The sequence below is a fragment of the Oryzias melastigma genome, linkage group LG6, assembly GCF_002922805.2.
Source record: "Oryzias melastigma strain HK-1 linkage group LG6, ASM292280v2, whole genome shotgun sequence".
NCBI classification, from domain to species: domain Eukaryota; kingdom Metazoa; phylum Chordata; class Actinopteri; order Beloniformes; family Adrianichthyidae; genus Oryzias; species Oryzias melastigma.
In genome coordinates, this window is record NC_050517.1 from 1246854 (window position 1) to 1260286 (window position 13433).

Sequence of the window (13433 nt, forward strand, 5' to 3'; positions counted from 1 at the left end):
ACAGGCCCAAATGGCTCTGTTAAAGGTTGCAGACTCCTGGTGTATTTTGTCGCCATGTCTGGCCGTGCGCGCGGTCAGGGATCTCTCGATCACTGAGGTGTTGACGCACCGCTGCAGTCTGACCGCTAGAGGTCAGTGTGGGTCGGTGTGTGTCAGGAGTTTGTTGATGGTTGGAGCTAGGTGGAGCTGCGTTCGTTTTAGCTTCATAGTTTTGGTTTGTAGGAAGAATACTGTCGCTCAGCCGGGTCGGACTGGGCAAAGGTCCCTGCTGGAGCGTGTTCAGACGGCCTGGTTAACGAGTTTCCTCCCGGTGCTTCAACAGCTGTTAGCAGCCGGATGAGCGCCGCTCCTGACGGCCCCCTTCGGACACTGTCATGCCCAGACCCGGATGACCGCTGGGGCTGACTTCTGGCAGGTGAGCGCCGGGGGTTCGCTCGGGATCGGGATGTTGCCTTAGAAGCTAAGGTGTCGGGGCGAACAGCGGTGTTGCATCCGCGGACGCCGCACCGTCCTCCCGCCGCTAGCGTTAGCACAGCGCCCCCCCTCCACAGACCGGGCCGTGTTAGCTGCGTTAGCCGCGAGTCCGGGGGGTGACACCTGCCACGGTCTGCGTGACAGTAGCTCCCGGTGGGAGGAAATGTGTGTGAAACTCTGCTCAACATTTTTGTTCTAGAGACAGAAACGAGGCTGTCCTCGAATGGTCCCGGTTTTGCCTGGAACCCGGTCGTGTTCGTCTGGACCCTGCATCACTGTCTGTGGGGGTTCTTTGTTTTCTGCTCCTGCGTTTCCGCCTGAACAGGGGCGGCTCTGAGGTCAGGTCGAGGGCAGCCCCCCTCTCCACCACAGCTGGGAAGCACGTGACCCTGTTTCTGAAATGGATTTATATATATATATATATATATATATATATATATATATATATATATATATATATATATATATATATATATATATATATATATGAATGAAAGTGCAGCGGTGGTCACAGCATTCAGACTCACTTCTGCTCCACCTGTTGCTGTCGGACACCCTCCTCTCCAGCTGTGGTTCCAGGGCGTGTTTTGGTCACATGATGTCTGTCTAGTAGAGGAGCAGCACACACTGCAGGCAGATTCTGCTGGATCCAGAGGTCAGAGCTGCAGGTCAAGGATTTCTGCTGACATTATTCCAGATTTCTGCAGAGCTGCATGTTTTTGCAGGAAAAATAACATCCACTGCCTTTTCCTGAATGGGACGGTGACACTGGAGTTGCTGCTGGAGTATAATGAAGTGTTTCTCAGGGGGGATCTAGATTTAGGTAGCACTAGCTTAATTACACATGAGATTCCACTATTGGTACGACACCACCAGTACCTTAGTGACTTCCCTCTCTCCCAATTGAATTAATCCGAGCTCATTCATATTCAGCAGCTTTTACAGAGTCAAGTGATCAGAGAGAGTATAAGTCCATATGCATCACCAATTGCTCTTGTACAACTGTCTGACTGTAAAATCAAAGTTGTTTCGCGTCTTGGAGTGGGAGAGATTCCAAGTGGCTTGTCTGTTCTTGGCAGTGGACCTCGCCTCTGGCACCCCCCAGCCCATCTGGATGAAGCTCATCTCCTACACTACTTAAACGAGTAGTTTAGAGTTAGATAAGCTAATTCGTCTTTAACAGTCCTGGTGAGTCACCTGTCCGTCCTGGGATAGGATCTCTCCCTCATGTGGGCATCCCATTTTTTTAGGAGTTTTTCCTTAGCGGGAGGGAGGGTCTAAGGGCAGGGATAGCTAGTTTTATTTAGCCTGTTTAGTTTAGCAATTAACTATTGTTTATATTTTACCACTGACCTTCTGCTTCTGTAAAATTACCGGCATGAAGCCCAATCAGGCAAATGTTTTTGTGATATTGGACTATATAAATACAACTGATTGAAATTAAAATACTGGCCAGGGCACAGAGTGGCAATGCTTTTAGTCTCTAAATTTGCAGGAGGGTGTCTTTCCTAGGTAGGTGAAAATTATGTTGCTGACCAGTAAAAAGGTGATTATCAGATGATGGCAAAGCGTGATAGTGCTTAAAGTAGAAGAACGGGCTGAGGTGATGCTCGACTTCAATATGATGACAGCTTCACTCTGGTTGGAATTCAATAAATTCAGTTCTATTTGGAAAGGATGTTAAAACCGTTGACAATCGAGATCTGACTTTGTGTAGAACTGATATGAGATGCTAGAATGTGTGGAGTGTACAGCATGTTAAAATTATTACCATATGTAAATTATTTTTTTAAACACTCAATGCAAATGACTGTCAATTTTCAAGCCACTAACCATTATAGCATATATAAAATGTTATTAAACAAATCTATTTAAGATAACAGTATTTATTTCAAAAATAATACAATTATTCAAATGGTCCACATTATTACACACAACAGAGTTCCACAACATTTAATCCATTCTAAAGAACTGAAAATGATCATTTGTTCAATTTGCTGAATTAGGAGGTCATATTTACAATTAAAAGCTATTCCAATCATAAACATTTTCATATGTTTAGTTAAATTTAAACACATGACTTGTATCTTGTAGCATTTTCACAATTCTTGCATCCATTGAACTTTTTGGAGAGTTTCTGCTTGAATTTCTTTTCAGAGTGTCAGAATAGCCTCACAAAGCTGCTATTTGGATAAAAACTGCCTCCACCCTCAAAGATAATTTTACTTGAGGATGCTCCAGATGTTCTCAATAGGGTTGAGGTTAGGGGAGGATGGGGGGTCACGCCATCAGTTTATCTCCTTTTATGTCCATAGCAGCCAATAATGCAGAGGTATTCAAAATTCAATTTCAAAACTTTTTTTTTCAGTTTCAACTCTTTTTATTTGGTATTTAATCTGAAACTTTCAGCACTGGGACTGAAGTTACAAACCCTCATCGATTGTGATTGGTAATTCGTGTTAGCCCCGCCCCAATGCGCCACAACAGGGCCAAAAGTTTTGAGACTGAAATGTTCAGATTAAAAAAAAAATAGAGTTGAAAGAGAAAAAAATAGACAAAAAAGTTTTGAAATTGAAATTTTGACTTTTGAAACTAAAAAACCAGAACATTTGAAACAGAAAATAATTAAGTTTATTTTAGAATACCAAAGAGTTTGGACATTTTAAGTTTTTTTTTTTTTTGGCCAAAAACCAATGTATTTTTTGAATTGCTTTATTTGGGTTTCAAATAATATTGGCCCCGATTTAGTTCCATATCTGTCCAGAAGGAGAAAAGACAGCACTGGCTGCTCCCTGGTGTCTGCGGCCAATCAGAGTCTGGCTTTTACTTGTTTGCTCATGGAGAGACGTCCTCGGCGGGGGTGGTGGGGGGTTGCAGTGTGAGTGCAGTGGCTCTTCTGAGTGTGTGAGGTTTCCTGGAGAGGACAGAGGAGGTTTCCTGCCTGAGGCTGTGACATCTGACTGATCACACTGTTCAGCACAAAGCACGTTGGGGTGTGTGGGGGGTGCAGCTCATTTCCTGTTTTTTTTTGTGTAAATGCTGCTTGTTTTGACCCCTGCACAAAGATTTGGACCCAGACGGTTCTGTTGGTTAGACCGCAGACACAGAAGTCCCCCGGTGGGGGCGGGTTTCGGCTGAAAGGATCTTTGTATGTGAACTAACATGACAGCAAAGGAGTTCAGATGTTTCGCTCCAGCATTAGAAATTATCTTTAAATGTCTGCAGATGCTTTTATTTTGAAAACCAAAGGCAGAGTTGAATCCAGAGCTTTGGAGCTTTGTCACGTCCTTCAGGCCTGGTTCCTCTTTGGTTTCTCAGGCTCCAAGGCTGCCGCTCCCTATGGCTGCTTATGATGAGGACATCCTGAAGAACCCTTTCTACGTGGCGTTGGAGAAGCAGAGACCGGACCTGTGCAGGCGAGCGGCAGAGCACCAGGGCGTGGTGAGTCCAGCTCTTATTTCTCCTAAGGTGGACTGACTCACTGCCCTTCGGCAGGTCAGCTGCCGGTGGTTCCAATGCTTTAATCTTACCTGTCATCAAGATTATGGGATTGATTCCAGATTCAAACCAAACGTCCTCCAGCAGCGGTGTGTTGCAGAACTTTTATTTTTTTTAGTCAAGCTTTTGTTTTGCTTCAGTGCACTCTTTGGCTTTTTATAGGAAGTCTTGAGTGTCAGCCATGTTTTAAATCTGCCGCCACTTCCTGTCACATGACTTTATTAGAAGAATTTCCATCATAAGGACTCCTGAAAACAACATAACTGCTATTAAATCACCAAAACTTCATGATTTAATTTTCATATTTTTCACAAATCTTTTGAATTACTTTCATCTGTAAATGCAAACATAAAAAACTTCTATTTAAGTGATTATGTATTATTAATGTTTTTTTTTATACATTTTTTGTGTTTCATTATGTCACAGCAATGCTTTAACTGATATGATGATTATACATTTGACTAAGGACAAGAAAGAGAAAAAGGAAACTAATGGTAGTTGGTGAGGGGGCGTGGCTTCTTCGTTATGCAGCATTAATTGAATAAATCATAAAAATTGTGAGTATTTTTAAAACTAATTCAATCAAAAATCGTATATTTTAACTCATGATGATTTGTAAGGAGTTTCTTTGCAGCTGCGGAAGCCTGATGCATTTTATTTTGAAGATATGCTAATGCATGCTTCCTTTGAACTTCCTGTTTTCCTATCCACTTGCAGCTCATGAGTTCACGTGTTTGACCGTCAAAGCATGCTACTCTCAGCACTGTGGGGAGGGGGGGGGATCTCCCACCGTTGACTGTAAACAGAGACGGACAGACCCATTGAGAATGCCTTACCTCTGGCTCCAGTAAAATGAAGCCAATTCAGTCGCCATTTTTCCATAATATGGGTGCTGCCATTTGGAGCCAGCCGGTCCGAGTTGGTCTGAGTTAACGTTTCTATGGCTACTATTGTCACCAATCATGAGTGAGCTTGTTGGAAAGCCACACCTCTTCTACTGAAAGCAGGTTTGGAGAATCAAATGTTGGAGGTGGGGCCACATGCTTTTACGAGGCATCTGATTGGTCAGTTTATAACTTGAATAACTTGGAATAAAGAATAAATATCCTTTAAAAAAAAAGTGGAATTAGCAATAAAATGTAAAAAAATGTATCGGAGCAAGAATGGTTATTCTGAAAAATAGAATGACTGACTGAGTAATTGTTGATTATTTCTCTATAGAAGTCAATGGGATTTTGGCTTCTCTATATTTTCTGTACAATCAATTGCTCCCACATTCTTGTGACACGTCATCGATGTTTGATAAGTTGAACAGGCAGCACACGCAGGTCTGTGTGGATTTCATTTCAGGGGTTTTTATTTTTTATTCCCTGCTGACCATGACAGGTCCACATTCTCCAAACTAGACTGTCTACATCTGCTTCATCTTACTGCTGAAATTACTAAAGTCTCCTGAAGGTGGCGCTCTGTGTTGTGTCTCCTGGAGCTGCTCTGTCATTATTTCTCTGCTGTTGAATTCTAAACTTCTGAGTGGGTCTGTGTTTATTCAGACGAGCTTTCGGGGAATTAGGATGTTTTTAAAGGGGATTTTATTGTGAAATTCCAGGTTTTGGTTAAAGCATCCTGTGCCGCAGCGAGCTGGATGCCGTACAGCTCAGGAATCGGGTCAGCTGTGTTCAAACGCGCCTTAGGTTTTGATCCTCCAGGACTGCACATGATTCCGGGTTTCAAACCCTCCGCCATCTTTGCATTAAAGCTTGAAAGTCCTCATCAGATACGGGCGGCTGACAGGCAGCGCTGTTGTTTTCTTGCTGTAATGCAGAGTGAAACATGAAATTGAATTTGATCCGGGTTTGATAAGCCGTTCAAATCTGATTAGTGAAGCTAACATTTGCTCCCTGTGTGCCTGCAGATCCTGGTTCCCTGCTGTGAGAGTCTGAGCGCCAGCAGTGACTTCGACTCGCACTTCGACAGCTACGTTCTGCAGCCTCTGGAGGACAGATACAAGACCGCCGATGGAAAGGTTTGTCAGACCTTCACGTCTTCCTGAGAGCCCAGCACGTTTAGTTTGCTCCTTAAGACAAAGTTCTTTGAGGTGAAATTTTTCCATGTGGATCTCATGTTGAAGCACCATAAATATCCAAACTTTATTTTCCCTTTTACCGCAAAGGATAATGATGTTTCACTGTGTGATCCAGGAGGTCAGGATCCAGGACAGGCAGGTTCTGCTGGGATCCGGCTTCCCGGCTCCGTCTGTGGTCCGAATCCTGTTTGAGGAGACCTTCTACAATGACCAGGAGCAGAGCTACAGCATCCTGTGCATCTCCAGGCCCGTGGAGGTGGAGCCCAGCCCGGCCGAGGTCACCCCACCTCAGCCTTACTGCCTGAGGAGCCCGGAGGACGTCAGGGACTTCCTGGGTCGGCACGCCCAGAAACTGGACAAGTTCATCCACAGTTTCTGCCAGACCTTCAAGGAGCAGGAAAGGAAGGGAATCCGACACCACATAGTAGGACTTCATCTTCCTAGTTAAAAGTGTGTTTCCTCATGTTTCCTCACAGTACAGTTTTGGTTTCTTCTTGTGTCCTGGCAGGACTCGGTGAACGGCCTTTACGCTAAATGTCTTCAGTGTTTGTTGAGAGACTCTCGCCTGGTGAGTGAAACCACACTGTGAAGAAAACATGTTTCTGCAGAAATAATGATACTGAAAGTTCAATTGTCTGTGATCAGTGAAGGGTTTTTTTTTATTATTAAAAAGGGGAAATGACCCTGTGCCACTTTGCTCTTCTTCACAGCAGCTGTTTCAGGTCTAACAGAGGATAGTTTCTAAGTTCTGGAAGAGTTTAAAGACCCACTCAGATCAACATTTAATCTATGTTTAAAATGTCCCAGTGGTTTTTTAAGTATGCTGTTTTTAGCTGAAATTATGAATCCTGTGTCAATTTCTAGGGCATAATTTCTGCAGAAATTCACCTTAAAGTTGTGGGAAACCCGCCCCCACTTCCTCTCACTCATCTGTCTATGCATACATGGATATAGTCATCCACAAGGGAGCTTGTGGTGCCCAGCATGTTTTCTACTTAACAAACAAGCTCTTTTTCCAACAGTATTTTTTAATCTGGTCTGGGTTTACCACAATTAAAATAAAGAAATACTAAGACACACAATTTTAATTATAATCTTCTTTATTTATGTCGTAATAAAAAATGCTGCAAGAACTTCTTCCCCAACTCCTACGGCTTCTCTCTACCCCTCAACTTGTAAGGGCATTTAAGACATTAGTGGTGTCCGAAATTGTCTTTTTAAGGGGTATCCATAGGGACAGAGCTTTGTATCCCTCCGCTGGTACTAGGGTGCACTGTGGAGGAGAAACTCATTTTTACACGAGGATGTGCTCTGAAGCACAGAAGTTTACATGTAAATGTAAGTAATGACTCTGTGTTCTAGCTTCACTTTTTAAAGTTATAAAAATGTTATATATTTTTTCGAGCGCTGGGAGCTATGCGCTAACGTAGCTTACTGGAAACTATTGATGATGCCATCAAGTGTTAGTAACGTCCAAATTTGAAGGCACAAGGTGTGTCGGAATTCCCGCCCTAATCTCTAACTACAAGAAAACTACATAGTGCAGGACTATCTAGTGCCCTGGATATTAAAAGCAATTTGGACAACACGCTCACTACTTTTTGATTTTTATTTTTCTAAATATCGGACATGACGTCACTGATTTCACAAGGTGAAAATCAAATCAATATAAACATTTCACAAGTCTTTTTGTGACTCCACTGTGTTCTAATGATGAAAATGTGGATGGTTTGTTTAAAAATTACACTTAGACATGTTTTTTTGCCAAAATTGTTTGTGCATTATGGTCCATATTTGCTAATGTAGTGAGCATCGATGCATGCTAGTTCTTCTGTAAAATTTCTACTTCACTTGATTTTGTAGAATTTTAGAATTTCTCAGCGCATCGCTGAACCCCCTCGCGAGGGAGGGCTCTCTATCCCTCTGCTTGGAGGGATGGATATTAAAAAATATATTTCGGACTTCAGAAGCCCCTTCAAATGAAGAGAAAGGGAGAAGGGAAGAACTCCGATTGGGCCTTACAAATCCCTCCACAGATTTTCTACTGGATTAATGTTTTCCGTCATGAGAAAAATACCTCAAGAACATGTTAAAAACACACAAACATTTTTTTCATGTCAGTGGTTGTTTAAAAACTTCATCAGAACCTGTCCATCACATGGGTTTTTTTTCTCCAGAAAAAAAGTTTTTCTTTGTGTTTTTACTCTATATACTCATTTCTGTTTTAATGGATTTCTTCTTTGTTCCGTTTAAGTCACTAATTTTGTGAAAACTGATTTTCATAACCAAACGAAATTGATTTTGGATGGAAATTCAAAAAATGAACCAATCATCAAAGCTAAATCAAATTGAGGCATGAACTTGGCAGTGCTGCTCACCCTGTGTGTCTAATGGAGGTGCGCTTGTCCAGAAACAGCTAAGAGTCAACTGTGATGAAGCTCTGAGGTGGTAGAGTAATGGTGTACTGAAGTTAAATGTGTATAAAAAGACCAGTGGCTTTTAATTTAAGCCGAAACTCTTTAGAGGTTCAGTTTTAGCTTCCACAGAGAGAGAGAACATTTTCAAAATAAAGCTCTCTGTCTCTGCTTCCTGTCTAACGCTCCACCTGGTCTGTGACACAGAAAGGAATTCAGAGCTTCACTGTCTGTCTGAAGTTGTTTTGAACTCATCATTCATCCAAACAAATGGAAGTCATATGTATTTATTTATGCAGTCAGTTCATCATCATGCGCAGCAGTTTATGGATAATTCACTTTGTTTGGATGTGACAGTGTGGACTGCACACAGCCGTCTGCGTTCTCTGAGCTTCAGCATTCAAACCACAGATTGAAAAGAGGAACTTTCAATAACAATGAGGAATTCTTCAAACTAAAGCACTTTTTGCCTGAATTTGCTTAGTTAGCTATAAGAAATGACTTTAGAGGAGGATCCAATCCTGAACATCCTTCATCTTTTAAGCCTTTCTTGTATTTTTGTAGCTGAACAGTTTAGTCTTTTTTTATATCACAGCTAACAGTTCTATTTCATTTTTATATATCTTCAGCCTGTATATGGTCGAAACATTTGTTACTAAACAAAAAATATCTTGAATACTGAATGGAGCAGTGTAATAATAACTGCATTTTTGGGTGTGAAACTCCGCCCCTTTCCCCAATCGCCTCATGCATTAGGGTCTTGTGTCTGGACTTTCTGATCAGTTATTGTCCTGTTGTTGTCTCAGCAACTCTTATTTCGCAAGATTATTCTGTGTATTCATGTAGTGTGTGGTGGTGGGGGTGGGTGGGTATCACATGCTCACTTGTGGTTGAATTCCTGCAGATTCACTGCTGTAAATGTTTTCTTACAGAAACTTCTGGCAAAACAGGAGCTTCAGATGACTCTCCTCAAACAGGCAGTGGAGGTGAACATCTTTCATATCAGAATCTTCCATATTTATGGTTACAAACGTTTATGAATCCTCACCTCCCCGAGGACAAACCTTGGTTCTTTAGTCTCTGGGTTCAGTGAGATTTTCATCAGATGTTACTTGCAGTTCAGATTAGTGCTGCAACAAATGATTTTGTAATAGACCATTATTTTTTCTGATTAGCCAACTAATCGGGTAATGGGGAAACTGGATGTAAAGCACACATCTTAACCATCATTAGCTTTAAACTAAGTAAAATCTAGAAATTACCATTACCTGCAATAATGCTAGTGGGAAACGTGTAAGCTGAATTTGGCCGCTAAAGATGCTAGTGCTGATAGCTGAAATGGTTGAAGCTAACAGCTTAAAACGCTGAAGCTGATAGCCAGCCAAAATATTTGTTAAATGCCAAATTAGCCTAAAAAACTTTAAAAAGCCTAAATTAGCCAAAACAGCTAACATGTAGCTGAAATATTAGCTAAACTCAAAACAGCCTAAAAAACCTTATTAAATTTCAAAATAGACCCAAAAAGCTAGCAGAATTACACTATAACTTTCAACTATACTACATTCTGACTCCATATAATATAAAGTAACGACTAATTGACTATTAAATTAGTCATCGACCTGTTTAATAGCCGATTAGTCGTTGATTAGTCGACTAATCAGAACTAGTTCAGATGTTTGTGACATCAACGTTTCTCCTCCGTCTCTCTGCAGATCTATGTTCATCATGGCATCCATGATCTAATCTTTAATTTGGTGGGAACACTTGAAGCTGCTCAGGTGAGTCTGCACCCCCACCCCCCCATCAGACTCTGACTTCTGCTTTCACAGGAACAGGAAGGTAGTTAGGACAGCACCACCCTTCATGGTTGTTTGCACAACGGCAGCTGCAGAGGTGGAGAACGTTTGAAACCTCTGCTGCTGAACTGACTTCTGGGAAATTCCACAGTGTTGATTTTTATCTGTGTGTTGATTTGGAAACTTCTTTATCTTTATTCATGAAAAAAAACAGGAAAATACCAAAAAGAGGCCTCGTGCCCCGTCCACTTCCTTCTGTCAAATTGACTTACAGCACATTACTGTTCAGAGCTCCAACCTTTAGTTCATGAAAATGTGAACAGCACATGAGAGCAGATTCCCTTTGTCATTCCTGCTGATTCAAACATGAGTGAGAGAGGGAGGGGCGGCTGATGATGGTGAATCTGTCAGTCACTCTGCATTCTTTTTATCACCAGGACGCTGCTTTCAACAAAACCAGCAGGAGTCTGCAGGAGCTGCAGCAGAAGGAGCTGGGAGTCAAACCGGAGTTCAGGTCAGAGCTGCACCACACTGTAGGGAGCCCCCCCCCAACCTGACTAAAGGAGGCTCTTCTCGTATTGTTTGCAAAGTTGAAGGCTCCTTTTAAGGCTACGTTCACTCTGAAAATGATTTCAGTTTCAATGTTAAGTCAGTGTGACACGATCAGATCAGAGGTCCTGCGGCGTGCTCGACGGCGGCAGCATGATGTTTCTCAGGTATAAATCTCTTAACTTGGGTGAAGAATTTGCATCGTGTCAACCTAACAGGGAGTTAGCTGTGGCCTGTGAAGTGTTGATGGCATTATCAGAGGATGGAGTCCAAGACCAACATGGAGGAAGATCTGATCATTTTCCTCCTGAACTTTATGAGATTTCTCTTTTTTCCATTGAGACACTAGTAAAAAGGTCCTTTAATTTTACAATTGTTCATATGTCTTCCCTTCCTTGGTCTAATGCGGGACAGCAAGTCGTCAAACGGGGTCATAGAGACACAGAAGTAGTGCTGAAAGCGTCTGTCATTCAGATGCAGCTCCTGCAGTAGACGGTGAAGCTCCCCCAATTGGGAGAATCTCTGAATGATCTCATGAACCCAGAAATGGAGACGTGATTACTGATGTGTCTGTAAAACTCTTCCTAATAAATGAACCAGATCTATTCACATCATCCATGTCTTCCATGTAAATGAGATATACAGTCAATGTTCCATCAGGCTAACTTTGGACAGAGGCTCCTCCCACATGCCTCTGGAGACTAGTTTATGAACACATTTTTGGACAAGCGTTGAGCATCAACTTTGACGTGCGTCGAAAGAGGCAGTTGATGCAAATATGATGTGCGAATCAATTCAATAGGAACGTAGCATTACAGACACATTTATTGCATCTTTTAATTTGATCGGTATTAATTTAAACTTTGTTTAAATTTGAACATTTCTGCATTTGCAAATGAAAATCTAGCTGGGTTGATAAGCAGATTTATGACTGAGTTGGGAAAGTGTCCTCCTGGTTTAGAAGCTGCTTCAGCGTTGAGTCTGAAGGACAGAACAGAAGCAGGAGATGCTCGAACTCCAAAGTTCAAGCAGAAAATCAGTCGAGTCCCTGACTACTGTCAAACGCCATCACCTCAGCTGGCCTTTAGAAGATGAAATATTAAGTCAATTTAAGTCTGAGTTTAGAGGCTGGAACAATTATGCATGTGCCCCCCCTGAACATCCCTGACATATCCTCTTGGGTCTTGCTTTGCAGCATGAACTTGTCCCGCGCAAAGAGAGAGCTGAGTCAGCTCAACCAGCAGACGGCGCCCCTCCTCAAGCTGCTCTGCCTGCGCAGGGTTGTCCTGACGGCCACACAGACCCCCACACGCACAGGTCAGTGCACCCCTCCCAACAGATGATCAGTTAAAAAATGGAGAAGCAGCTTGACCGTCTCTCCCTCTGCAGTCAGCATCGAGGCGGTGAGCGCCGACGACCTGCTCTCCGTCGTCCTGTACCTGCTGGTGAAGACGGAAATCCCAAACTGGTGAGTTTGCAGGACATCTTAGTCTGGCAGAGAGCAATGCTGACGGCATCTGCACCATGCCCCCCCATCCCGGACAGTTTCCAACCTGATTAAATCTCCCATGTAGTAACGTCATCTTAAGATAAGACACGTAAAGGTGATGAGCGGACTTGCTGATGGAAGCTCCGATTGTTTCAGGATGGCCAATCTGAGCTACATCAGAAACTTCTGCTTCAGCAACTCCAGCAAAGACGAGCTCAGCTACTGTCTGAGCACCTTCGAGGCTGCTGTGGAGTACATCAACCTGGGGAAGCTGCAGGACTCTGTGAGTGCTCCCACACACACCACACACACACACTGCTGCTGCTTCTCAGAGGCTCAACGGTCTGGTTTCCCCTCCAGGCTTCGGGTGAACTTAGAGACAAGGCGCTGTTCAAGGAGAGGATGAGTCTGCTGGCTCAGAACGCAGCCACGCCCATCCACCTGCTGTTTGAGGTGAGCTGATACCAGGTGACACACGGCAAGTTCAAATTGAAGTCCCCCTGAGACTATTTTTTTTTTACTAAAAAAAACATTCTCAGAAGTGTTTTAATTATGATTACAAAGTCGTTTTTTTTTTTACCAAAATCCCACAACCTAAATGTCTTAAAAAGCCATTTTTCATGTTGATCTGAAGCCTCTGTTTCCAAAATCTCCCCTGAGGGGGTGTGGCTTTTGGAGCTGAGCTGATTCCCCAGGTCTACTGAAACTTATGTGTTTGTGTGTTAGCACATAGCCAATGGAAACGAAACAGAGGTGGAGCGTCTGCTGAGTGAGGGCGAGGCTGATGAAGATTTCCGGATGTGTCACCCCCTCTGCTCCTGTGACGTCTGTGACGCCCAGCTGTCAGGGTCAGTGTCTGCTCACAAGCAGTTCTCCACTTCTTTACCTGTTAATACCTGGAGTCATCTTCATGTGTTAGGATTGTGAAGATCAGGTTGTTATGATTGCATGAAGGGTTAACGAATAGTATGAATTCCTGTTGAGGATCTGTATTTAAAGCAGCTTTATAGCGTCCTTAAACAGGGCCGGTGTGGGGCCAACTGATTGGCTGATGGGTATTCTTGTTAGAGGTTGAAGTTTGTAGCGTTTTGCAGATGTAACTACCTCTATTGATTTGTTAACCCTTGTGC

The 13433-nt window shown here is 42.8% G+C and overlaps 1 protein-coding gene across 1 annotated transcript in view; it reads left to right on the forward strand.

The window, feature by feature from the left end:
• Positions 1 to 144: 144 nt before the first annotated feature.
• ankrd27 (ankyrin repeat domain 27 (VPS9 domain)) overlaps positions 145 to 13433 on the forward strand; it is a gene marked incomplete at its 5' end in the record, with an annotated part of 24501 nt that continues 11212 nt past the window's right edge. Inside the window, 13 exon segments of the mRNA XM_024282170.1 lie at positions 145 to 415; positions 3793 to 3915; positions 5885 to 5995; positions 6171 to 6479; positions 6564 to 6623; positions 9402 to 9455; positions 10182 to 10247; positions 10703 to 10779; positions 12010 to 12131; positions 12204 to 12282; positions 12460 to 12586; positions 12664 to 12756; positions 13030 to 13151. Of these exon segments, the coding sequence (XP_024137938.1) occupies positions 389 to 415; positions 3793 to 3915; positions 5885 to 5995; positions 6171 to 6479; positions 6564 to 6623; positions 9402 to 9455; positions 10182 to 10247; positions 10703 to 10779; positions 12010 to 12131; positions 12204 to 12282; positions 12460 to 12586; positions 12664 to 12756; positions 13030 to 13151 (1370 nt within the window).